This window comes from Oncorhynchus keta, chromosome 16, assembly GCF_023373465.1.
Source record: "Oncorhynchus keta strain PuntledgeMale-10-30-2019 chromosome 16, Oket_V2, whole genome shotgun sequence".
In the NCBI taxonomy this organism is placed as follows: domain Eukaryota; kingdom Metazoa; phylum Chordata; class Actinopteri; order Salmoniformes; family Salmonidae; genus Oncorhynchus; species Oncorhynchus keta.
This window is the reverse complement of record NC_068436.1, coordinates 15,425,659-15,452,680: the sequence shown is the minus strand read 5'-3', so window position 1 is coordinate 15,452,680 and position 27,022 is coordinate 15,425,659. Positions and strand designations below refer to the sequence as shown.

General features: G+C 47.4%; 1 protein-coding gene across 9 annotated transcripts in view; it reads right to left on the bottom strand.

Moving 5' to 3' along the window:
* LOC118378614 (type II inositol 3,4-bisphosphate 4-phosphatase-like) overlaps positions 1-27,022 on the bottom strand; it is a 263,199-nt gene that overhangs the window by 59,408 nt on the left and 176,769 nt on the right. For all 9 annotated transcript variants that reach the window (XM_052464784.1, XM_052464786.1, XM_052464785.1 and 6 more), the window contains 3 exons: positions 26,424-26,554; positions 7,765-7,869; positions 4,655-4,763 (listed from right to left, as the gene is read on the bottom strand). In XM_052464784.1, the coding sequence (XP_052320744.1) occupies positions 4,655-4,763; positions 7,765-7,869; positions 26,424-26,554 (345 nt within the window). The remainder of the gene's footprint in view (positions 1-4,654; positions 4,764-7,764; positions 7,870-26,423; positions 26,555-27,022) is intronic.

Sequence of the window (27,022 nt, the reverse complement as noted above, 5' to 3'; positions counted from 1 at the left end):
CACTGCATCGGAGGACGGCAGGACCCGGGCCAAAAAACACACTCTGTCATTGAGACACAGACAGGCCTGGTACTGTAAGGCAACTGATTCTAGACCAGTCTGGTCACTGCTAAAGCCCACTCTGTCAAAAGTGAGAGGACTGTATAGCAACTGATCCTAGACTAGCATGGACCTGACCTGACCAGACCAATGCCATTGGCAAAACCCACTCCGTCATAGAGACAAGGCTGGAATGCCACTGATCGCAGACCAAATAATAGGGCCACTGTCAAAGTCCTCCTCCATCAAACGGACATACAGCCTGCACCAGACTGATGCCAGAACAGCCTGTGTTTGAACAAGATTGTGTCCATTGGTTCCTCAGGTCTGGTTCCCCAAAGCCCAGTCTGTCGTAAGACAGTGCTGGATAGCAACTGATCTTAGAACCGTTTCTCAAATCAAATAAGGACCAACAGCCACTCTCTCACGGGACTAGGCACTGATTTCAGACCAGTCCTTACTATAGATCTGACGAGGGCTACTGCCAAAACCCACACTATCATATAGGAGGACAGGAGCATAGAAATATGAAATGAAATGCAGTTTCTTACATCTGACCAGGGCTACTGCCCTTCTCCATCACACAGACAGACAGCCTGATGCCAGAACAGCCTGTGTTTGCACAAGATAGTGTTAATCAGTTCACTACTGGTTCTAATACTGTCACGTTCTGACCTTAGGTCTTTTGTTATGTCTTTGTTTTAGTATGGTCAGGGCGTGAGTTGGGTGGGTTGTCTATGTTTGATTTTCTATGAGTTGGTATTTCTGTGTTTGGCCTGGTATGGTTCTCAATCAGAGGCAGCTGTCAATCGTTGTCCCTGATTGAGAACCATAATTAGGCAGCCTGTTTTCACCCTTGATTTGTGGGTGATTATTTTCTGTTGAGTGTTTTTATTCTGCACCAGACAGAACTGTTTCGGTTTCGTTCGTTCACTTTGTTGTTTTTCAATTTCTTTATTAAAAATATGGACACTACCCACGCTGTGCATTGGTCCTCACCTTCTTCCACCGACGACTGTTACAAATACACAACTTATTTTGCTCCTTTGCACTCCAGTATCTCTACTTGCACATCACCATCTGCACATCTATCACTCCAGTGTTAATGCTAAATTGTAATTATTTCACCGCTATGGCCTATTTATTGCCTTACCTCCCTAATCTTACTACATTTGCGCACACTGTATAGATGTTTCTATTGTTTTATTGACTGTATATTTTGTTTATTCCATGTGTAACTCTGTGTTGTTGTTTGTGTCACACTGCTATGCTTTATCTTGGCCAGGTCACAGTTGTAAATGAAAACTTGTACTCAACTGGCCTACCTGGTTAAATAAAGTTTTAAAAACTGCCAAGGTCCTCTCTTTGAGACCTTGACATCAGGGGACTCTATTAGGTGTATGTATTGTAGCCTGAACCAAACTGTCCCTGCTGTGACTGCTGCTCCCCTCCACACCCCAAAATGACCGTTAGGCAGTGTTGCCTGAGCAGACAGGCAGCCGCACAACAATAAAGGTCAGATACTCGGCAGTGTGTATAGCGAAGGAGCGACACAGCACAGCTTACACACACACACACACACACACACACACACACACACACACACACACACACACACACACACACACACACACACACACACACACACACACACACACACACACACACACACACACACACACACACACACACACACACACACACACACAACACCTGACCTCATAAGCTGGGGCAGCCCTCATGCTGGGGCCCAGTGCGTGCGCACACACACACAATTGGAGAGAGACAGAGAGAACGAGATAGAGAGTACTGTATAAAAACAAGAAGTGCTTCAACCTCAGCCCAGCAGTGTTCCCCCTTACAGATCCTGATGATGCACATTAAATAAACCTGGGCTCCAGCCAAAGTAAGCGTCTCTTATCACTGTACAAAAAGCTGAGTGATTCAAAGGAGTGGCTTGTTACAGAGATTAGTCTGATTAGATTAGTCTGCAACGTCTACAGGGTTCAATTAAAAAGAAGAAAATGGGTGACTTTTCAAACAGCCATTTGGGTGGAAGGCATTAATGAAAGCTAAATGCACCTGCCCTGTATGTAAAGAGCTTTGTAGGATACTGATGGGGCCCGAAGTGCAGCTGTTAATTTAACTTCCTTTCAAGGCCCCATACTAAGAAGATACCGCTGGCTCCGGCTGTTGCTCCCATCCCATCCCGCTCTCTCTCCCTCTCCCCATCTCTCACCTCCCTCTCTTTCGCACACTCCTCTTCTATCCCCTCTTCCTTCCCAACCCACTCACTCTCTTCACCATCTCTCCCGTCTCCACCTCTCCGCTCTCCCCTCCCTCCCTCCCTCCCTCCCTCCCTCCCTCCCTCCATCCCTGCTCTCTCCTCTCTCCCTTTCCTCTCTGCCTCCCCTCCCTCCCTCCATCCCTGCTCTCTCCTCTCCCCCTCTCTCTCCCCTCCCTCTCTGCTCTCCCCTCCCTCCCTCCATCTCTCCTCTCCCTCTCCCCCTCCCTCTCCCCTCTCTCTTCCCCTCCTCTAGGTGCCCGAGATGAATGGCTCTTTTTTTGCCCTCCTGGTTCCACCTCCAGGTTTTTCATTTTTCCTCTCCTCCCTGTGATTCATTTATATGTCATTGAACAGTCAAGTCTCACATCTAGACTATTGTTCCCTTTAATCAAAGACGATTACAAAAGGCTCTTGTTCAAAGGCAGGGTGTCTGTCTGCGTGTGTCTACAGATTAGGTCTAACCTCGCTATCTATTTTCATAACATGACTTAATTTCAATTTATTTCAAAACACAAAACACGGTCTTCAACAGCACATTGAAGAGCACCTCTTGGCAGATACGCTCGAGTCAAAATAAAAGTGTCCACCGTGGCATAACATGCAAATTAAGTCACGGGAATTGATTTTCCCCCATTGAAAGAAAACATGCAACTCCATTAAAATGCCAACGAGGCAAATAGAAGCAAATCCAAGATAACCATGGAGAGGAGCATGAAATCCCATTTTAGGGAAATGACTGACAAATGACTGGATTCCGGGTCAGACATGAGATGGGGCTTGGCAGTTGGCTGTTCCTCGATTAGCCAGGCGGAAAATTGAAAAATATAAGCTACAGTTAGCTAAGTCAAATATGAGACAAAAAAATATCCCTGGGTACTCCTTCCTTGCCCAGTCTAATCTCTCTTTCAAAGCAATTGATTTTACTTCAGTGGACTCTCTTCGTTCCAAAATATGCTAACTCTTATCGTAGTGTATGCTAGCAGATAAGCGTTGACTACTGGGCAAATTCGCTTGTGCAGTTCTAACTTATTTTTCTTCAAACTTCTTTTCTCTTGGTTTCATTCTTTCTTTCTCTCTCTTTCTTTCTCTCCATCTCCTCTTACCCTCTTCTTTGTTGAGCTCTAAACCCAGTGTAACTAATTGGCTCTGACATGGTCCGTAATGACTCGGCACTCGACAGAGAAGCTTTGGGGAAAATCACCTCTCATTTCCTCGGGCATCACTCAAGTGGCCACACGCTGAACCCATGACAACCCCCCTCCATCTTACAGCATGGGAAGGGCAAACGTCGACAAGATACAAAACGCTGATCTCAGATCGGAGGACATTAAAGCGGCCATTTTGATTAACGACCCCAGGGCCAAGCTGTATTCCTAAAACGTCTCAGAGTGAGAGTGCTGATCTAGGATCAGTTTAGCATTTGACCTAATATTGAATACGATGAAATGGACGGGAGAGGGCCTGATCCTAGATCAGCACTTCTTACTATGAGACGCTTTATGAATAGCTATGGGGGATGGTGGTTGGGACTGTTACTGTACTGTCACTGTTCTCAGTTCACCTACATCACTATATTACCCCCATCGGGGTGTTTGTCAGGCCTGTGATGGCCCCGCTCGATGAGAACATACTAATTAGACATGTCTTCTCCGTCAGAGAGAGAGACTCTACATCATGCACACAGCCACAGCCCGCGATGGGCGCTAGGTAATTGAATCAAACAGACACAATTCAATCACAGTCTCTCGGCGTGTCAATAGGGACGACTCAGGGTTATTGCGAAGGGACCTGGAAGATCCAAAATGGCCACCGCACAGAGAGAGAAGCCGGTGAGTAAATACAAAAAGCCTGAGTCAGTCAACAGTCTCATCGGCATTAGGGCCTACGCCCCTCCAGTCAAACATAGCCGTCAGTGGCAAACAGAGCAGATCCCAATTGAGTCAAACCTCCCAGCTCAGCTGTCACTAACAGTACTGTGTAGCCTACTTGCAAAAATCAAATCCTGATGTCAGGACCAAATTAGTCTGTCACTACCAATGCTGGCCCTGCTACATTCACCTGTCGTTAGCAGAACAAGCCTCACATGAAATCCAGTCAGAGACAGACTTACATCCATCCTTCTCTGTTAGTATCCTATACCTCTCCACCCTAAAGTGGGCCAATCCAAAATGGCACCCTATACCCAGGCCAAAAGTAGTGCACTGTACTATACATGGAATATGGTGTCTTTTTGGACAAAGACACTTTAACGCTTTATTTAACCAGGAGGCAGGCAAGGCAGCCCTGTCTCTGCTGCATGGTATGTGTTGTATAATGAGGCTGTCTCACCTCTTCTTCTCTGCCTCATGTCTGCTCAGTAGTCGCTGCAGCCCTCCGCCCTTAAAGCCCTGGAAGTGGGCCGCTGGAGCCCCCACCGTGATCACGTCATAGAATGCATCTGGGGAGGCAAGAAGGTGTCCCGCCTGGGGTTAGCGGGAACTGTGTTGTACAGTACAATACACCAAGTAGAGAGGAAGGGATGGGAACATGAAGAAGGGGGGGGGGTCAAGAAGGAGGGGAGGGTTTGAGAAAAAGACAAACATGAGACTGATATCAACTTTTTGTTCCTCAGAAGGAAGGTGGAAAATTGTGATGCAGGGCAATAGTCATACAAGGTTTTGTTTGGAATGTGTAAGGAGGTCTGACAGTAGTGTGGACTGAGGAGAGGTGGTGATGATGAGTGTGTGTGTGTGCGCGTGCGTGTGCGTGTGCGTGTGTGTGTGTGTGTGTGTGTGTGTGTGTGTGTGTGAATCCTCCAGTGTGGTGGTTTAGTGCGGTGGAGGTCAGCTAACGAACGGCCTCTGGGACGGCAGAGCAGCCAGCCGCCACAGAAAGTCCTGTTTGAAGTCCCGTCGACAGCAATTACTGACAGCGCTGCTCTGAATGCGAAGGTTGGGAAGGGTATTGGTTGGCACTCGCCCCACGCTTCCGTCTTAATGATCCCATGGTCGCCGACATGGCCCCCTTGTCCCCCACCTCTCCCTGCTCGGCCCCTGGGTTCTCAAACTTCCCAGCTCCCCTTAATTGGCTACTGCCTCACAACGTACAGCGACACAATGAAATACAATGGTGAGCCGACAACATCACTCACACGGGCCAATTTGCCCTAGCTGATTTCCTAGTGTGTCCCCCCTCCGCCCCCCCCGTCTGCCCCCATAAATCGACTGGAGAACCATAGGGTGGGGGGGGCCTGTCTCTCTCTCCCTGGGAGGATAAATTATTGCGGGCCGGTGAGATACATTTGAATAATTCATACTTAAACAGGACATGGGAATGGGTTAAGGGAGATAAAATGTCCCTTTTACATAACCCAAATGGACACTGTTTCCTTACTCTGCAATTATTGAGAGGCTGAGGAATAAGGAGCTAATATCTTGCAATCAATATCTTAGCATTAAGTAGTTATTATTGAGTTAACCTTAGCTCAGAGACGCACAGTTAGAGACCAAGCATTTATGCTATGACTATTGTGAATAACATTTACCATTGGACATTTCACCAAATAATAATCCAAGGAATATTACTCCAAACATGTGAGGACTGAGGTTCATATCCATTTAAAAGTAATCACATTTATTACAGTTACGCAATAAGAATACAATTTGCAAATGACACACACCAGAAATCTTCACGATTAAAAGGATACAAAATATTCTTTTTAAAATAAGTCTTAACAGCATAGAATATTCACCACGACAGTACCAACGTATATCAGGTTAACCAATGACTCCATGATCTAAGTTAAAGCTCAACTTATTCTTCCAAGAGAGCCAATTCCCTGGATCTCCTATTGTCTAATTAACATCACTTTTTGATGGCCCCAAACAGTACAACAAAGACAAGAAAACCCACACATTCTCAGGTCTAATCACCACACCTCAACACCGTTATGATAAGACACCTGTGTTGCTCTTCTTTGAACTATCTGCCGTCCGGCGAACAGAATGACAGTTTCTCTGTAAGAATAAATCCATACGCTGACCACTGAAACATGTCAACCTTCGTAGCTCTTCCTGAACTCTTGAAACAATCCAAACATGAATTTCGTCGATTCAAGTCCATCTTTACAGCTCTCCTGGCTTCAGTGACCCTAGGACATCTGTGGGAATGTCTCTTCCTCGAGATGGCCACAGATGTGATCGCCCCTAGATGGTCTGTCGTTCAAACAATGCCATAAATGGTGACTGAGTCATCATACTGTGCTCCCACGCTAGCCAGTCGCTAGTTGCTAGTATCGTCACCTTCTCTCATTCTCTCGCTACATGATCAACAGTGGAACGCAAATCCAAATGCAAAAGCTATGCATGGTTTGGTTTGGTTTGTTTGGGAGGAAAGAAAAAACAAACTAGAGGAAATACTACTATAATTCCTGACAAGCACAGAAAACTAGGTGACTAATAGAAAGGATGCTGATGTAATTTACATGGATGGACGCGTGTTTAACACATGCCTTCTTGGAACGTAAGGCAAAGTGAATCGTTTTTCACCCCAAAAGAACAACTGCCCAAGGGAGTGACCAGACTAGACTATGTGGAAGCCATTTTATCAACAAACAAAGCACCAACATGTGTTTCAAGAGCTATTATGTCTTCTGAAACTTGGCAGCAGAAACCAAGCTGAACTGAACCAGGAAAGATCTCTTTCAACAAATTCTCCCTCTTTCTCAGGGGTGGTAGACTTCTGACTAACCCTCCTTTTTGACCAGTCAGTCAGTGGTCATGGTTTTCGCTAACAGCTCCACTCCCTTTATTCTCCTTATTGTCCCTGATGTGCAGAGTAGTCGAGATCTGTGTCAAGGCTTGTCGAGCCTTCAACTTTACAATCAATCAAATGGTGAGAGAACTCGAAACTGTGGAACATTCCCCAAGAGCTAGCGCGTTTGCAGTTACTGAGTGCATCCCAGAGCTAGCGTGTAGAAGCGTGTCAGCGGCCATAATGCATTTTGACAAGTCTAGGGCTGAACTACAGAGAGGTGAGTATTGGGGTTGGTTGTAGAGGGAGATGGAAGCTCTAAGCCAGGCTATTCTGTGTATTCCCTCTCAGGGCCAAACACGTAGGGCTTCGTTAGACCATTGTGCACCTGTCAGCACCCCAGATGCCTCTGATCCGCGCCTTGTGCGCTCTCCTGACAAGAGAAGAAGTAGAGCAAAGGACGTGAACTCTTGAACTGTAGCGGCTGTAGGTGACGTGCAAGACCACAGTGCTCATTCCCAGCAGCTGGAAAACCCCCATGAAGTTGTAATAGTCAGGGTTATATTCATTAGGGCACACTATAACCCTGAAAACTAAAATGTACATTTCTTATTGGACAAGTCCAGCTAGTCCTTCCCTGTTTTAATCCGTTTTTGGTGCCTAACGAATACAAGCCGTATGCTTTATAGGTCCATTTGGACACACACCTGTTTGTCTGGGACACGTCACCCTCATCCTCTGGGTGTGCAGGTTGATAGGGATGAACTCTAGATACCGCTGGGCCTTGCTGCAGCTCGGCTTGAACGACGGACCTGGAAAAGATAGCGGAGAAAATATGTGTCAGTATTGGACACATTGCAAGCAATTAAGATGTTTATAACTGAAAGAGGCTTTCCACGTCAGGTAGAAGGCCTCATAGTAGAGCCCAGTGACACCCTACACTCCTTCCCATCAGGTAGAAGGCCTCATAGTAGAGCCCAGTGACACCCTACACTCCTTACCATCAGGTAGAAGGCCTCATAGTAGAGCCCAGTGACACCCTACACTCCTTCCCATCAGGTAGAAGGCCTCATAGTAGAGCCCAGTGACACCCTACACTCCTTACCATCAGGTAGAAGGCCTCATAGTAGAGCCCAGTGACACCCACTCCTTCCATCAGGTCCTCATTCCCATCAGGGTAGAAGGCCTCATAGTAGAGCCCAGTGACACCCTACACTCCTTCCCATCAGGTAGAAGGCCTCATAGTAGAGCCCAGTGACACCCTACACTCCTTCCCATCAGGTAGAAGGCCTCATAGTAGAGCCCAGAGACACCCTACACTCCTTCCCATCAGGTAGAAGGCCTCATAGTAGAGCCCAGTGACACCCTACACTCCCTCCCATCAGGTAGAAGGCCTCATAGTAGAGCCCAGTGACACCCTACACTCCCTCCCATCAGGTAGAAGGCCTCATAGTAGAGCCCAGTGACACCCTACACTCCTTCCCATCAGGTAGAAGGCCTCATAGTAGAGCCCAGTGACACCCTACACTCCCTCCCATCAGGTAGAAGGCCTCATAGTAGAGCCCAGTGACACCCTACACTCCCTCCCATCAGGTAAAAGGCCTCATAGTAGAGCCCAGTGACACCCTACACTCCCTCCCATCAGGTAGAAGGCCTCATAGTAGAGCCCAGTGACACCCTACACTCCCTCCCATCAGGTAGAAGGCCTCATAGTAGAGCCCAGTGACACCCTACACTCCCTCCCATCAGGTAGAAGGCCTCATAGTAGAGCCCAGTGACACCCTACACTCCCTCCCATCAGGTAGAAGGCCTCATAGTAGAGCCCAGTGACACCCTACACTCCCCTCCCATAGGTAGAAGGCCTCATAGTAGAGCCCAGTGACACCCTACACTCCCTCCCATCAGGTAGAAGGCCTCATAGTAGAGCCCAGTGACACCCTACACTCCTTCCCATCAGGTAGAAGGCCTCATAGTAGAGCCCAGTGACACCCTACACTGCCTCCCATCAGGTAGAAGGCCTCATAGTAGAGCCCAGTGACACCCAGCACTCCCTCCCATCAGGTAGAAGGCCTCATAGTAGAGCCCAGTGACACCCTACACTCCTTCCCATCAGGTAGAAGGCCTCATAGTAGAGCCCAGTGACACCCTACACTCCCTCCCATCAGGTAGAAGGCCTCATAGTAGAGCCCAGTGACACCCTACACTCCCTCCCATAGGTAGAAGGCCTCATAGTAGAGCCCAGTGACACCCTACACTCCCTCCCATAGGTAGAAGGCCTCATAGTAGAGCCCAGTGACACCCTACACTCCCTCCCATCAGGTAGAAGGCCTCATAGTAGAGCCCAGTGACACCCTACACTCCTTGCCATCAGGTAGAAGGCCTCATAGTAGAGCCCAGTGACACCCTACACTGCCTCCCATCAGGTAGAAGGCCTCATAGTAGAGCCCAGTGACACCCAGCACTCCCTCCCATCAGGTAGAAGGCCTCATAGTAGAGCCCAGTGACACCCTACACTCCCTCCCATCAGGTAGAAGGCCTCATAGTAGAGCCCAGTGACACCCAGCACTCCTTCCCATCAGGTAGGCCTCATAAGGCCTCATAGTAGAGCCCAGTGACACCCTACACTCCCTCCCATCAGGTAGAAGGCCTCATAGTAGAGCCCAGTGACACCCTACACTCCCTCCCATCAGGTAGAAGGCCTCATAGTAGAGCCCAGTGACACCCTACACTCCCTCCCATAGGTAGAAGGCCTCATAGTAGAGCCCAGTGACACCCTACACTCCCTCCCATAGGTAGAAGGCCTCATAGTAGAGCCCAGTGACACCCTACACTCCCTCCCATCAGGTAGAAGGCCTCATAGTAGAGCCCAGTGACACCCTACACTCCTTCCCATCAGGTAGAAGGCCTCATAGTAGAGCCCAGTGACACCCTACACTGCCTCCCATCAGGTAGAAGGCCTCATAGTAGAGCCCAGTGACACCCAGCACTCCCTCCCATCAGGTAGAAGGCCTCATAGTAGAGCCCAGTGACACCCTACACTCCCTCCCATCAGGTAGAAGGCCTCATAGTAGAGCCCAGTGACACCCAGCACTCCCTCCCATCAGGTAGAAGGCCTCATAGTAGAGCCCAGTGACACACAGCACTACCTCCCATCAGGTAGAAGGCCTCATAGTAGAGCCCAGTGACACCCAGCACTCCCTCCCATCAGGTAGAAGGCCTCATAGTAGAGCCCAGTGACACCCTACACTCCTTCCCATCAGGTAGAAGGCCTCATAGTAGAGCCCAGTGACACCCTACACTCCCTCCCATCAGGTAGAAGGCCTCATAGTAGAGCCCAGTGACACCCAGCACTCCTTCCCATCAGGTAGAAGGCCTCATAGTAGAGCCCAGTGACACCCTACACTCCCTCCCATCAGGTAGAAGGCCTCATAGTAGAGCCCAGTGACAACCTACACTCCCTCCCATCAGGTAGAAGGCCTCATAGTAGAGCCCAGTGACACCCTACACTCCCTCCCATCAGGTAGAAGGCCTCATAGTAGAGCCCAGTGACACCCTACACTCCCTCCCATCAGGTAGAAGGCCTCATAGTAGAGCCCAGTGACACCCTACACTCCCTCCCATAGGTAGAAGGCCTCATAGTAGAGCCCAGTGACACCCAGCACTCCTTCCCATCAGGTAGAAGGCCTCATAGTAGAGCCCAGTGACACCCTACACTCCTTCCCATCAGGTAGAAGGCCTCATAGTAGAGCCCAGTGACACCCTACACTCCCTCCCATCAGGTAGAAGGCCTCATAGTAGAGCCCAGTGACACCCTACACTCCCTCCCATCAGGTAGAAGGCCTCATAGTAGAGCCCAGTGACACCCTACACTCCCTCCCATAGGTAGAAGGCCTCATAGTAGAGCCCAGTGACACCCTACACTCCCTCCCATAGGTAGAAGGCCTCATAGTAGAGCCCAGTGACACCCTACACTCCCTCCCATCAGGTAGAAGGCCTCATAGTAGAGCCCAGTGACACCCTACACTCCTTCCCATCAGGTAGAAGGCCTCATAGTAGAGCCCAGTGACACCCTACACTGCCTCCCATCAGGTAGAAGGCCTCATAGTAGAGCCCAGTGACACCCAGCACTCCCTCCCATCAGGTAGAAGGCCTCATAGTAGAGCCCAGTGACACCCAGCACTCCCTCCCATCAGGTAGAAGGCCTCATAGTAGAGCCCAGTGACACCCAGCACTCCCTCCCATCAGGTAGAAGGCCTCATAGTAGAGCCCAGTGACACCCTACACTCCCTCCCATCTGGTAGAAGGCCTCATAGTAGAGCCCAGTGACACCCAGCACTCCCTCCCATCTGGTCTTGCAACGCTTAGTGGTCTCTCTCAAATCCACACTATTAGCTCAACTTTAAAGTGCCACTGCATCACGTAACTAAGAATACGCAGAAAGCACCAAATTCAGCTTCTTCCTCTTCAGTGTCATAGATTACAAGATCATGTTATCAACATCATAGACCAAACACAGGAGCCTATCGGCTGCATGCCACCAATCCTTAAGGAGTCAGACCCTTGAGTACAGAAATGTTTCATTACGCCGATTCTGTTGCAAAACGTTCTTTAAACGGATGCAAACGGAACGAAACGGGGAAGGACCTACCTGAATGTCCAATAGAAACCCTTGTTTTGTTGCAAAATGTAACGGTTTGCAACTGTTCATTACTAGCCTCTTCTTATCTGGATGAGCTCGTAGCTCCAGTTATGACCCTCACATGTCAGTACAGACAGAAATATATACCTTTTAAAAATACACCTATTACAAACACCTATATCTTCTAATGGACAGGTTATGCATAGCTACTGTAAAATCACTTTAAAGCCTGGATTTACCTTCCAATGCAAGATACATAGAAATATATATCACAGATATCAGAGACTTCTCCGTATTTCAAAACCAGCTCAATTTCAGATCAGGCCTTCCAATGCATACACTAATATACAGTGTAATCCTCTAAGCATAGGATTTGATCCTCTTTTGCACCACTTGCTTTGTACCAAACTTCCAATTAAAACTTTACCCCCAAAAGATAAAGCACAGGCTTATGCTGAAGATGAAAAACGCTATCTGACGCTCCACGCCGGTAGCGTAAATCTTAAATATGTAAATAGAGCTGGAAAACTTTCTTTGAAATAGGGCTAAGCTTTTAAGAACAGTCAAACAACGCAGGCTATCTGACATTCTGCGGTGTTTGCTGAAGGAGAGGGTATTTGTGTGAGTCAAGATAAAGGTAGGAAAAAAACAGGTACACACACACACACACACACACACACGAGGGAAAATCGTATTCTCCTCAAACAAACATTTGAAGTTCTCTTCCAAATGACTTCCACATCAAAAATGTTTAATTGGGTTTTCTCTCGATTCGATCAGAACTCTGTGTTTCCAGCTTTGAGAAATTCCACGCAACTCAAACAATCAGACATTCAAACATGGGGAAAACAAGTTGATGTGTCTGCATAAGGACTGGGTGTACCCTGTGTATTCCATTTGAGCAGAGACTGGTCTATACATCCCATTTGTCAACATAATGTTGGAATCCCATTTTACACAAAAGTCCTTTCAGCCAAGACTATAATGAACTGTTCCAAGTAGATGTTTGCGGTGCTAATTCCAAATATATATCCACAGGGAAAAGCACACACAGAATACCAAAGTTATAGGCTCAGTAATTTAATTTATTTAGATATCCTGCTTGTGCTTTTCCCTGTGGATATATATTTTACATCCCGTTTCCCCATCCCACCCAGCGTTAGGAGGACCCAGTGAGCGTTCGCACGTGCAGGAGTCAGTGTGCTGTCGAGGACACCACACGTGTCCCCATTACCACCCAGGGTTAGGAGGACCCAGTGAGCGTTCGTACGTGCAGGAGTCAGTGTGCTGTCGAGGACACCACACGTGTCCCCATTACCACCCAGGGTTAGGAGGACCCAGTGAGCGTTCGTACGTGCAGGAGTCAGTGTGCTGTCGAGGACACCACACGTGTCCCCATTACCACCCAGGGTTAGGAGGACCCAGTGAGCGTTCGTACGTGCAGGAGTCAGTGTGCTGTCGAGGACACCACACGTGTCCCACTACCGCCCATGAAACATTTAACTGCTGTCTTCCAGTGGGCTACACTTACAACATGATAGCCTGATGCTAGCACATCTGGTCTCCAGCTGCTTACTTACAGATGTCCACACAGGCTCCAGATTCTTGACTGTACATTTTTGTACAGGCCCTACATGGGATGCTAGCCTAGGGTTCAAGTCTGTTTCATTCCTTTGCCATGTGTGATGGCCAAATACCCAAATTATATCCGGCTATTAGTTTAATATCTGTATCACCACCCTTCAAAAGCTCCTAGTTTGGCAGCCATCTTGATATTCTTGTTTCTGACATCACATATTAATCTGTAGCATTTAGCTAAACAAGCCCTATGACCTCTCCCAGCTGTGCTAGGTTGAAGGATCTCTTACGGCTAATGCTAAAGTCTGCCAATGGCCTTGCCATCACTTCAGCTCAGTGGGCTGCCACCAGTCACTCTGTCAACTGTGTGCACTGGGGCTACTCGAGCTAGCGACCGGTGCGGGTTAGATGAATTAGCCGTATCAAACTCCCATCTGTTTGCCCAGGTGGTCAGTCTGTGTGACAGGAGGGAGCCAGGATACTGACCCACACACAGCTGGCAGGCCAGAGTGGAGGGTGTTGGAGTGGAGGGACTCTCTCATTCTGATTTAACCCTGATCTTACCAGGTAAGTTGACTGTGAACACATTCTCATTTACAGCAACGACCTGGAGAATAGCTACAGGGGAGAGGAGGAGGGATGAATGAGCCAATTGGAAGCTGGGGATGATTATGTGGCCATGATGGTATGAGGGACAGATTGGGAATTTAGCCAGGACACCGGGGTTAACACCATGGGATCTTTAGTGATCACAGAGAGTCAGGACACCCGTTTAACATCCCATCCAAAAGACAGCACCTTACACAAGGCAATGTCCCCAATCACTGCCCTGGGGCATTGGGATATTTTTGGGGGGACCAAAGGAAAGAGTGCCTCTTACTGGCACTCCAACACCACTTCAAGCAGCATCTGGTCTCCCATCCAGGACCAACCCTGCTTAGCTTCAGAGGCAAGCCAGCAGTGGGATGCAGGGTCTCTCTCTCTCTCAGCCTGAAGAAACATTATGGGATGCCTTTGGATCGCTAACTTCAGAAACAGTTGTTCAATCCACTAACGATTACAGACGGTGGCAGAAAGTACCTTCTCCTTCCTGTACCAATCCATCCATGAACATAGTCAATATCGTCTTTGATTAGGGCCATTTCAACCATCTGGAGAGTTCAAAAGCATTTTCCAATGCAGTATCACACCTCCTTCCAAATGAAAAAGCCAAGATGTAGCAGTAGGAGCAGCAGCAGCATCCAATCAGGCCCGGTAGCTAGCTAGCAGCATAGACTTTAAAGAAGCTTAGCAGTGGGGGGGCTGGTGCTGAGGTAAGCAGAGGAAGCAGCGAAAGCCTCAGCGTTCACAGGCTCCTCAGGCCGCCTCAGGACACACTTGGCACAGCAAACAAGACTCTCAAATAACCACCGCCGGGACGGGAGGCCGGGGTTCAGATTGATGCTGGGATGGATTTGTGCATTTAAGATTTTTCCTATCCTCCCTCCACTCCTCTTGTGCGGTGCAGACAGGGATACATTTTTTGGGGGGGCTCAGGGAATTCTCTCAGAGTGTATCCGAGGATTTCCTTTCATTCAAATAGCAGGCAACTTAGAGCTCCCACCGTGGAGGAACTGGAAACACACTGGTGGTGTCTGTAGACTGTCTACAATATACAGGACTACAGTGGCTCACACACTACTTCATCCCTCTGGCCCCTCTGTAACAATATAACAAGACTATTTAGTCTAGAAGGGGGACTTTGCTCACCATGATTGAAGAGCGAGTGACAGACGGGTCTTTACTGTCGCTGACCGAGGAAGGCCAACAAACATTCACAAACGGGATTAACCAAGCTTCTAATTCGCCGGCCGGAAAACAATAGGAGTGGGAGAGATGATGAATGAATGAATGGAGTTACTAGAGCATCTGAAGTAAGCTGGGGTCATTCCAGCTTAATAAGTATGAATAAAAGGAAAACAATAGGAGTGGGAGAGATGATGAATGAATGAATGGAGTTACTAGAGCATCTGAAGTATGCTGGGGTCATTCCAGCTTAATAAGTATGAATAAAAGGAAAACAATAGGAGTGGGAGAGATGATGAATGAATGAATGGAGTTATTAGAGCATCTGAAGTATGCTGGGGTCATTCCATCTTAATAAGTATGAATAAAAGGAAAACAATAGGAGTGGGAGAGATGATGAATGAATGAATGGAGTTATTAGAGCATCTGAAGTATGCTGGGGTCATTCCATCTTAATAAGTATGAATAAAAGGAAAACAATAGGAGTGGGAGAGATGATGAATGAATGAATGGAGTTATTAGAGCATCTGAAGTACGCTGGGGTCATTCCATCTTAATAAGTATGAATAAAAGGAAAACAATAGGAGTGGGAGAGATGATGAATGAATGAATGAATGGAGTTACTAGAGCATCTGAAGTACGCTGGGGTCATTCCATCTTAATAAGTATGAATAAAAGGAAAACAATAGGAGTGGGAGAGATGATGAATGAATGAATGGAGTTATTAGAGCATCTGAAGTACGCTGGGGTCATTCCATCTTAATAAGTATGAATAAAAGGAAAACAATAGGAGTGGGAGAGATGATGAATGAATGAATGGAGTTATTAGAGCATCTGAAGTATGCTGGGGTCATTCCATCTTAATAAGTATGAATAAAAGGAAAACAATAGGAGTGGGAGAGATGATGAATGAATGGAGTTATTAGAGCATCTGAAGTATGCTGGGGTCATTCCAGCTTAATAAGTATGAATAAAAGGAAAACAATAGGAGTGGGAGAGATGATGAATGAATGAATGAATGGAGTTATTAGAGCATCTGAAGTATGCTGGGGTCATTCCAGCTTAATAAGTATGAATAAAAGGAAAACAATAGGAGTGGGAGAAATGATGAATGAATGAATGAATGGAGTTATTAGAGCATCTGAAGTATGCTGGGGTCTTTCCAGCTTAATAAGTATGAATAAAAGGAAAACAATAGGAGTGGGAGAGATGATGAATGAATGAATGGAGTTATTAGAGCATCTGAAGTATGCTGGGGTCATTCCAGCTTAATAAGTATGAATAAAGGAAAACAATAAGAGTGGGAGAGATGATGAATGAATGAATGGAGTTATTAGAGCATCTGAAGTATGCTGGGGTCATTCCAGCTTAATAAGTATGAATAAAAGGAAAACAATAGGAGTGGGAGAGATGATGAATGAATGAATGGAGTTATTAGAGCATCTGAAGTATGCTGGGGTCATTCCAGCTGTATGAATAAAAGAAAACAATGAATGATGAATGAATGAATGGAGTTATTAGAGCATCTGAAGTACGCTGGGGTCATTCCAGCTTAATAAGTATGAATAAAAGGAAAACAATAGGAGTGGGAGAGATGATGAATGAATGAATGGAGTTATTAGAGCATCTGAAGTACGCTGGGGTCATTCCATCTTAATAAGTATGAATAAAAGGAAAACAATAGGAGTGGGAGAGATGATGAATGAATGAATGAATGGAGTTATTAGAGCATCTGAAGTATGCTGGGGTCATTCCAGCTTAATAAGTATGAATAAAGGAAAACAATAGGAGTGGGAGAGATGATGAATGAATGAATGGAGTTATTAGAGCATCTGAAGTACGCTGGGGTCATTCCATCTTAATAAGTATGAATAAAAGGAAAACACCCGTTTTGTTTTTGAAACTGTGGAAGAGGATTTATTCACTCAACCCCCACCCCCTCCCCCCGCGACTACAGGCACAAACCCCCACAGACTATTGGCACACAACGCAGTGTCCATCCTCCTCAAACCCCCACAGACTTCTGGTACACAACGCAGTGTGTCCATCCTCCTCAAACACCACAGACTTCTGGTACACAACGCAGTGCGTCCATCCTCCTCAAACCCCCACAGACTTCTGGTACACAACGCAGTGCGTCCATCCTCCTCAAACCCCCACAGACTTCTGGTACACAACGCAGTACGTCTATCCTCCTCAAACCCCCGACAGGATACTGGTACACAACGCAGTGTGTCCATCCTCCTCAAACCCCCACAGACTTCTGGTACACAACGTAGAGCGTCCATCCTCCTCAAACCCCCACAGGCTACTGGTACACAACGCAGTGTGTCCATCCTCCTCAAACCCCCACAGACTTCTGGTACACAACGTAGTGTGTCCATCCTCCTCAAACCCCCGACAGGCTACTGGTACACAACGCAGTGCGTCCATCCTCCTCAAACCCCCGACAGGCTACTGGTACACAACGCAGTGCGTCCATCCTCCTCAAACCCCCGACAGGATACTGGTACACAACGCAGTGCGTCCATCCTCCTCAAACCCCCGACAGGCTACTGGTACACAACGCAGTGCGTCCATCCTCCTCAAACCCCCACAGACTACTGGTACACAACGCAGTGCGTCCATCCTCCTCAAACCCCCACAGACTACTGGTACACAACGCAGTGCGTCCATCCTCCTCAAACCCCCACAGACTACTGGTACACAACGCAGTGCGTCCATCCTCCTCAAACCCCCGACAGACTACTGGTACACAACGCAGTGCGTCCATCCTCCTCAAACCCCCACAGACTACTGGTACACAACGCAGTGCGTCCATCCTCCTCAAACCCCCACAGACTACTGGTACACAACGCAGTGCGTCCATCCTCCTCAAACCCCCACAGACTACTGGTACACAACGCAGTGCGTCCATCCTCCTCAAACCCCCGACAGGCTACTGGTACACAACGCAGTGCGTCCATCCTCCTCAAACCCCCACAGACTACTGGTACACAACGCAGTATGTCCATCCTCCCTCCTCCTCTTCAATCTCACTTTCCCTCTCCTCCACTTTCTCACCCTCTCATTTGTAAAATTGCAACTAGCCACCACATACACACCTCTTTCTCCCTCCATCTTTCTTACATCTCTCTATCCTCCCACTCCCCACCTTTCCTTTAATCACATTAGGTATCAATACTTAACCTGCTTGCTGCCTTCTCTGCCCGGCTCGTTTAGCGTCTGTCACTGCGCCAACTTAATGCGGTGCTGGATTATAGGCTGCGAGGGCCCCCTCCTCTGCTGCATGGTGTCCAACGGCTAGCAGCTATCTTGATCATCACACAATGCAGCATCTGGCCATGCAGGGAGAGCTGTCATGAAGCATCTCAACCCAAGCCGCTTTGCCCTCTACTTACTAGATGGTGTGTGTGTGTGTGTGTGTGCAGGATGGAGCGACCATCGTCGCTCATCAGAGGGTCCAGGGAAAAAACACCTTGACAAATATCTCATTACGGAATGAGAGGTGTGGGAGGAAAAATCTATCACTCCATCAGAATTCTGGTCCGCTGGGACCCAAGGATGCTGGGATATAGGGTCGATAGAGGGATAGAGTGAGAGAAAGAGCCGTTATGGCTCGTGCTGTGACCCATCAAGCGTTGTGTTGTGGAAGTCTATTGAATTTGGTTGAGGACAGAAAAAGATAATTTGATAGTGCCAAATAATATCTGTCATTGTGTGTGTGTGTGTGTGGTGATTCAGCCAAACAGTTAAGTGTCTAAGTTTTGTTCTGCATCTTGTCAGTAGGAATCAGCAGGATAAGCGAGTAAACCCTATCAATATCAGATGAAGCCCCCACCCACACGGAGTAGCACTCAATCAGCTTCCCCTTGTCAACAAAATGATTATCACGTAATTCTTCATTATCCCCCAACTTTGTTGCTATGGAAACCAACCCAGCAGAAGTCAGAAACACGGGAGAGTGTGTTTTCTGCTCTCCAGGAAAAAGGGAAGTGGAAAAGAAGAAACAAAGGTAACTCGAGGCTGCCATCGGTCCCCAAGGCCTCAGTCCTCACCCAGTGTCATTGTTTTTTACACAGGATTAAATTCCGGATCTAATCGACATGTATCAATTATTCAAACATTAGTCAGATGAGTTCAACTCGATATGTGACATTGACTGTCTGTATGATAATGTAAAATATGTCATTCTGCTTCATATAGGGCTGGGAGGTTGGTTTTCCTGGCTACGTTACCTGGCCACATTATAGGCTATTAGGCCCAGAGTTTTTCTTACTCAGGTCTTGTTTCTCGTTCAAGGCAGCAGCTACTCTCCCTGGGGTTTATTATCGATCCCCATTAGGTCCTTCCAAGTCAGCAGCTACTCTCCCTGGGGTTTATAATCGCTCCACATTAGGTCCTGCCAAGGCAGCAGCTACTCTCCCTGGGGTTTATTATCGATCCCCATTAGGTCCTTCCAAGTCAGCAGCTACTCTCCCTGGGGTTTATTATCGATCCACATTAGGTCCTGTCAAGGCAGCAGTTACTCTCCCTGGGGTTTATTATCGATCCACATTAGGTCCTGCCAAGGCAACAGCTACTCTCCCTGGGGTTTATTATCGATCCACATTAGGTCCTGCCAAGGCAGCAGCTACTCTCCCTGGGGTTTATTATCGATCCCCATTAGGTCCTTCCAAGTCAGCAGCTACTCTCCCTGGGGTTTATAATCGCTCCACATTAGGTCCTGCCAAGGCAGCAGCTACTCTCCCTGGGGTTTATTATCGATCCCCATTAGGTCCTTCCAAGTCAGCAGCTACTCTCCCTGGGGTTTATTATCGCTCCACATTAGGTCCTTCCAAGTCAGCAGCTACTCTCCCTGGGGTTTATTATCGATCCCCATTAGGTCCTTCCAAGTCAGCAGCTACTCTCCCTGGGGTTTATTATCGATCCCCATTAGGTCCTTCCAAGTCAGCAGCTGCTCTTCCTGGGGTTTATAATCGCTCCCCATTAGGTCCTGCCAAGGCAGCAGCTACTCTTCCTGGGGTTTATAATCGCTCCACATTAGGTCCTGCCAAGGCAGCAGCTACTCTCCCTGGGGTTTATTATCGATCCACATTAGGTCCTGTCAAGGCAGCAGCTACTCTCCCTGGGGTTTATTATCGATCCACATTAGGTCCTGTCAAGGCAGCAGTTACTCTCCCTGGGGTTTATTATCGATCCACATTAGGTCCTGCCAAGGCAACAGCTACTCTCCCTGGGGTTTATTATCGATCCACATTAGGTCCTGCCAAGGCAGCAGCTACTCTCCCTGGGGTTTATTATCGATCCCCATTAGGTCCTGCCAAGACAACAGCTACTCTCCCTGGGGTTTATTATCGATCCACATTAGGTCCTGCCAAGGCAACAGCTACTCTCCCTGGGGTTTATTATCGATCCCCATTAGGTCCTGCCAAGTCAGCAGCTGCTCTTCCTGGGGTTTATAATCGCTCCCCATTAGGTCCTGCCAAGGCAGCAGCTACTCTCCCTGGGGTTTATTATCGATCCCCATTAGGTCCTGCCAAGGCAACAGCTACTCTCCCTGGGGTTCATTAACGATCCACATTAGGTCCTGCCAAGGCAACAGCTACTCACCCTCGGGTTTATTATTGATCGACATTAGGTCCTGCCAAGGCAGCAGCTACTCTCCCTGGGGTTTATTATCGATCCCCATTAGGTCCTGCCAAGGCAGCAGCTACTGTTCCTGGGGTTTATTATCGATCCCTATTAGGTCCTGCCAAGGCAACAGCTACTCTCCCTGGAGTTTATTATCGATCCCCATTAGGTCCTGCCAAGGCAGCAGCTACTGTTCCTGGGGTTTATTATCGATCCCTATTAGGTCCTGCCAAGGCAACAGCTACTCTCCCTGGAGTTTATTATCGATCCACATTAGGTCCTGCCAAGGCAGCAGCTACTCTCCCTGGGGTTTATTATCGATCCCCATTAGGTCCTGCCAAGGCAGCAGCTACTCTCCCTGGGGTATATTATCGATCCCCATTAGGTACTGCTAAGGCAACAGCTACTCTCCCTGGGGTTTATTATCAATCCACATTAGGTCCTGCCAAGGCAGTAGCTACTCTCCCTGGGGTTTATTATCAATCCACATTAGGTCCTGCCAAGGCAGTAGCTACTCTCCCTGGGGTTTATTATCAATCCACATTAGGTCCTGCCAAGGCAGTAGCTGCTGTTCCTGGGGTTTATTATCGATCCCCATTAGGTCCTGCCAAGGCAGCAGCTACTCTTCCTGGAGTTTATAATTGATCCCCATTAGGTCCTGCCAAGGCAGCAGCTGATCTTCCTGGGGTTTATCATCAATCCCCATTAGGTCCTGCCAAGGCAGCAGCTACTCTTCCTGGGGTTTATAATTGATCCCCATTAGGTCCTGCCAAGGCAGCAGCTACTGTTCCTGGGGTTTATTATCGATCCCCATTAGGTCCTGCCAAGGCAGCAGCTACTCTCCCTGGGGTTTATTATCGATCCCCATTAGGTACTGCTAAGGCAACAGCTACTCTCCCTGGGGTTTATTATCAATCCACATTAGGTCCTGCCAAGGCAGTAGCTACTGTTCCTGGGGTTTATTATCGATCCCCATTAGGTCCTGCCAAGGCAACAGCTGCTCTTCCTGGGGTTTATTATGAATCCCCATTAGGTCCTGCCAAGGCAGCAGCTACTCTTCCTGGGGTTTATAATTGATCCCCATTAGGTCCTGCCAAGGCAGCAGCTGATCTTCCTGGGGTTTATAATCAATCCCCATTAGGTCCTGCCAAGGCAGCAGCTACTGTTCCTGGGGTTTATTATCGATCCCCATTAGGTCCTGCCAAGGCAGCAGCTACTGTTCCTGGGGTTTATTATCGATCCCTATTAGGTCCTGCCAAGGCAACAGCTACTCTCCCTGGAGTTTATTATCGATCCACATTAGGTCCTGCCAAGGCAGCAGCTACTCTCCCTGGGGTTTATTATCGATCCCCATTAGGTCCTGCCAAGGCAGCAGCTACTCTCCCTGGGGTATATTATCGATCCCCATTAGGTACTGCTAAGGCAACAGCTACTCTCCCTGGGGTTTATTATCAATCCACATTAGGTCCTGCCAAGGCAGTAGCTACTCTCCCTGGGGTTTATTATCAATCCACATTAGGTCCTGCCAAGGCAGTAGCTACTGTTCCTGGGGTTTATTATCGATCCCCATTAGGTCCTGCCAAGGCAGCAGCTACTCTTCCTGGAGTTTATAATTGATCCCCATTAGGTCCTGCCAAGGCAGCAGCTGATCTTCCTGGGGTTTATCATCAATCCCCATTAGGTCCTGCCAAGGCAGCAGCTACTCTTCCTGGGGTTTATAATTGATCCCCATTAGGTCCTGCCAAGGCAGCAGCTACTGTTCCTGGGGTTTATTATCGATCCCCATTAGGTCCTGCCAAGGCAGCAGCTACTCTCCCTGGGGTTTATTATCGATCCCCATTAGGTACTGCTAAGGCAACAGCTACTCTCCCTGGGGTTTATTATCAATCCACATTAGGTCCTGCCAAGGCAGTAGCTACTGTTCCTGGGGTTTATTATCGATCCCCATTAGGTCCTGCCAAGGCAACAGCTGCTCTTCCTGGGGTTTATTATGAATCCCCATTAGGTCCTGCCAAGGCAGCAGCTACTCTTCCTGGGGTTTATAATTGATCCCCATTAGGTCCTGCCAAGGCAGCAGCTACTCTTCCTGGGGTTTATAATTGATCCCCATTAGGTCCTGCCAAGGCAGCAGCTACTGTTCCTGGGGTTTATTATCGATCCCCATTAGGTCCTGCCAAGGCAGCAGCTACTGTTCCTGGGGTTTATTATCGATCCACATTAGGTCCTGCCAAGGCAGCAGGTACTGTTCCTGGGGTTTATTATCGATCCCCAATAGGTCCTGCCAAGGCAGCAGCTACTGTTCCTGGGGTTTATTATCGATCTCCATTAGGTCCTGCCAAGGCAGCAGCTACTGTTCCTGGGGTTTATTATCGATCCCCATTAGGTCCTGCCAAGGCAGCAGCTGCTCTTCCTGGTTTCCAATCAAATTAAGGCAAACAAATGCAATAAAATAAAACAGTACAATTATTACACCACTACATATCTACATTATATTTATAAAGTATGTTTGTGAAGAGTCCATGTGCTAGCACTGTGCTAGCACTCTTCACAGTCTGTATTGTTCCATAAGATGTAGTTTTATCAGTTTTTTAAATCAGATTTGACTGCTTGCATGAGTTACTTGATGTGGAATAGAGTTCCATATAGTCATGACTCTGTGTTGTACTGTGTGTTTTCCAGAGTCTGTTCTGGACTCGGGGACTTTGAAGAGACTCCTGGTAGCATGTCTTGTGGGTTATTTTTATTTAATTTTTAATTTTACCTTTATTTTACTAGGCAAGTCAGTTAAGAACAAATTCTTATTTTCAATGACGGCCTAGGAACAGTAGGTTAACTGCCTGTTCAGGGGCAGAACGATAGATTTGCACCTTGTCAGCTCGGGGATTTGAACTTGCAACCTTTCGGTTACTAGTCCAATGCTCTAACCACTAGGCTACCCTGCCGCCCCAATACCCTGAATTTGGTATCCCTTCAAACTGCACGCAGAGACATAAAAATGATATCCACATGTTCATCTGACTCTGGGGAAGTAGATACAGGGCTTGATTGCCAAAATCCCAGTGTCCCTTTAAATTAGTTGACAATATTAGTGAATAATAAAAGGTTAAATAAAATAAAAATATATAATTTAAATACACTATATTAGGCCCAATCTTTGGAACTTAGGTTTTCCTAAATATGGCTACTATACTATGATCACTACATCCAGTGGATCTGGATGATACTGCTTTAGAGCAGACTTCTGCATCATTAGAAAATCTCTGATCAATACATGTGGATTATTTCATTCCTGTGCTGTTTGTAAATACCCATAGTGAACCTTAGTGAACCTTGTTCCTTAGGCTACATACTGTATATTAACATGGGCTATTTGTTAGCACTTGTGTGATATGCTTGATTGTTTTTAATCACTTTACTAGGAGGCTTATCAGAGGTAGACATGACAGTGACTTAGGGGTGGATCAGCTTAAAATTGCCAAAAGATTGTTGCTTCCATCAATGTAATTGCATAATTTCTGTGCATGTGCGTGATTTCCAGCAAGAGAGGAATGTCAGTGTTCTGCCATGGCCAGCGAAGAGCCCAGATCTCAATCCCATTGAGCATGTCTGCGACCTGTTGGATCGGAGGGTGAGGGCTAGGGCCATTCCCCCAGAAATGTCCGGGAGCTTGCAGGTGCCTTGGTGGAAGAGTGGGGTAACATCTCACAGCAAGAACTGGCAAATCTGGTGCAGTCCATGAGAAGGAGATGCACTGCAGTACTTAATGCAGCTGGTGGCCACACCAGATACTGACTGTTACTTTTGATTTTGACCCCTCCGCCTTTATTCAGGCACACATTCATTTCTGTTGGTCACATGTCTGTGGAACTTGTTGTTCCGTTTCTGTCTCAGTTGTTGAATCTTGTTATGTTCATACAAATACTTACACATGTTAAGTTTTCTGACAATAAACACAGTTGACAGTGAGATGACGTTTCCTTTTTGCTGAGTTTAGTAAAGGTATAAAATATATAGATGAGCAGTGACAGAGCAGCTAAGATGCAATAGATGGTAGAGAATGCTCGCTTCAAGGCTCGCTTCAAGGCAAATAACACTGAGACATGCATGAGAGCACCAGCTGTTCTGGACGACTGTGTGATCACGCTCTCCGCAGCCGATGTGAGTAAGACCTTTAAACAGGTCAACATTCACAAGGCCTGACGGATTACCAGGACATGTACTGCGATCATACGCTGACCAACTGGCAAGTGTCTTCACTGACATTTTCAACATTTCTCCCTGTCCGAGGCTGTAATACCAACATGTTTTAAGCAGACCATCATAGTCCCTGTGCCCAAGAACACTAAGATAACCTATCTAAATGACTACCATCCCGTAGCACTCATGTCTGTAGCCATGAAGTGCTTTGAAAGACTGGTCATTGTTCACATCAACACCATTATCTCAGAAACCCTAGACCCACTCCAATTCCCTAACAGATCCACAGATGATGCAATTGACTACAGCTCAGCGTTCAACACCATAGCGCCCTCAATAAGCTAAGGACACTGGGACTAAACACATCCCTCTGCAGCTGGATCCTGGACTTCTTGACGGGCCGCCCCCAGGTGGTAAGGGTAGGTAAAAACACGTCCGCCATGCTGATCCTCAACACAGGGGCCCCTCAGGGGTGCGTGCTCAGTTCCCTCCTGTACTCCCTGTTCACTCATGACTGCACGGCCAGGCACAACTCTAACACCATCATTCAGTTTGCAGATGACACAACAGTGGTAGGCCTGATCGGCGACAACGAGGAGACAGCTTATAGGGAGGAGGTCAGAGACCTGGCCGGGAGGTGCCAGGACAATAACGTCCCCCTCAACGCGATCAAGACTAAGGAGATGATTGTGGACTACAGGAAAGGAAAGACAGAGCACACCCCCATTCTCATCGATGGGGCTGTAGTGGAGTAGGTTTAGAGCTTCAAGTTCCTTGGTGTCGCCGCTGCTACGCTCTGTTACATGTACATATTACCTCAATTACCTCGACTAACCGGTGTCCCCGCACATTGACTCTGTACTGGTACCCACTGTATATAGTCTTGCTATTGTTATTTGACTGCTGCTCTTTAACTACTTGTTACTTTCCTTATTCGTATTTTTTTCAACTGCATTGTTGGTTAGGGGCTTGTATGTAAGCATTTCCCTGTAAGGTCTCTACACCTGTTGTATTCAGCACGTGACTAATAAACGTGATTTGATGTACATTTGCAGCATCACCACGACAACTCAGCAACACAATGGTAGGAGAGTCAGTGCTTGGGTCATTGATAAGTCATTGCCTCAGACTCCACCTCTTTACCAAGCAATGATAAGTACAAAGGTATCCACTGCATCCCAGTCCACTGGAGACGGAGGAACATGTGTTTGTCTGTGTGACAAGGACGAAACGGGAAACATCGGCAATTACAGAAACGTAGGCAATGTGGTAAACAAAAACAAGAAAAGGCCAAACAAAACCCAAATAAGACGATTCAGCAAGGGTGTTCACAGAGAGGGATTTCAGAAATGCTCGCTTCTTCTCAAGGGTACCTCTACTCTTTTAAGAGGTAGAGAGCATTATAGCATGGTATAGGGCATAAAGCACTGTGTGTGCATAGTGTAAATATGTGTGTGCATATACTGATTCTGTGTGTGTCCGTGCGTATACAAGCACGTGCATGCTTGCTTGTGTGCATGTAGTAAGTCGTACCAGTGATCTTATTCAGCTCAGCCAGGGTCTCCTGGTAGGCAGCTATCACCTGTCCATAACGGCCAATCACCTCCTTCCTCAGGTTGTCCCAATGGGGAGACAGTTCCCCAAGGTCCCTCAACTCCTGTATCCTGGAATGACAGGGGATCCACAGGGAATGTCAATGAGAGATACATGGATCGTTACGGAGTACAAGGAATTTCTCAACCGGACTCTGTCGGCTCAGTTCAATCAAACTCATATCCCACTGACACAGAAAGGGAGAGAGAAAGTAAGGAGAGCGATAAGTAAGAACAGAGAGAGAGACAGTAAATCAATCAATACATTTTATTTGTAAAGCCCGGCCGAGCAAGCAAAGACATAAGCAGAAGCACAGTGGCCAGGAAACTAAAATAACTCCGTAGAAGGAAGAAATCTAGATAGGAACCCGGCTTAGAAGAAGCGCATATCCCTGTTCTGTCTTTACTGGGTACAGATATACAGGAATGTCACTGAGAGGATACAGATCATTACAGAATACATGCATGCATTCATAAAGATTGCTGTGGCAGGTTCACCACAACCACATACAGTATTATCCAGCAAGACTGAACCTATTC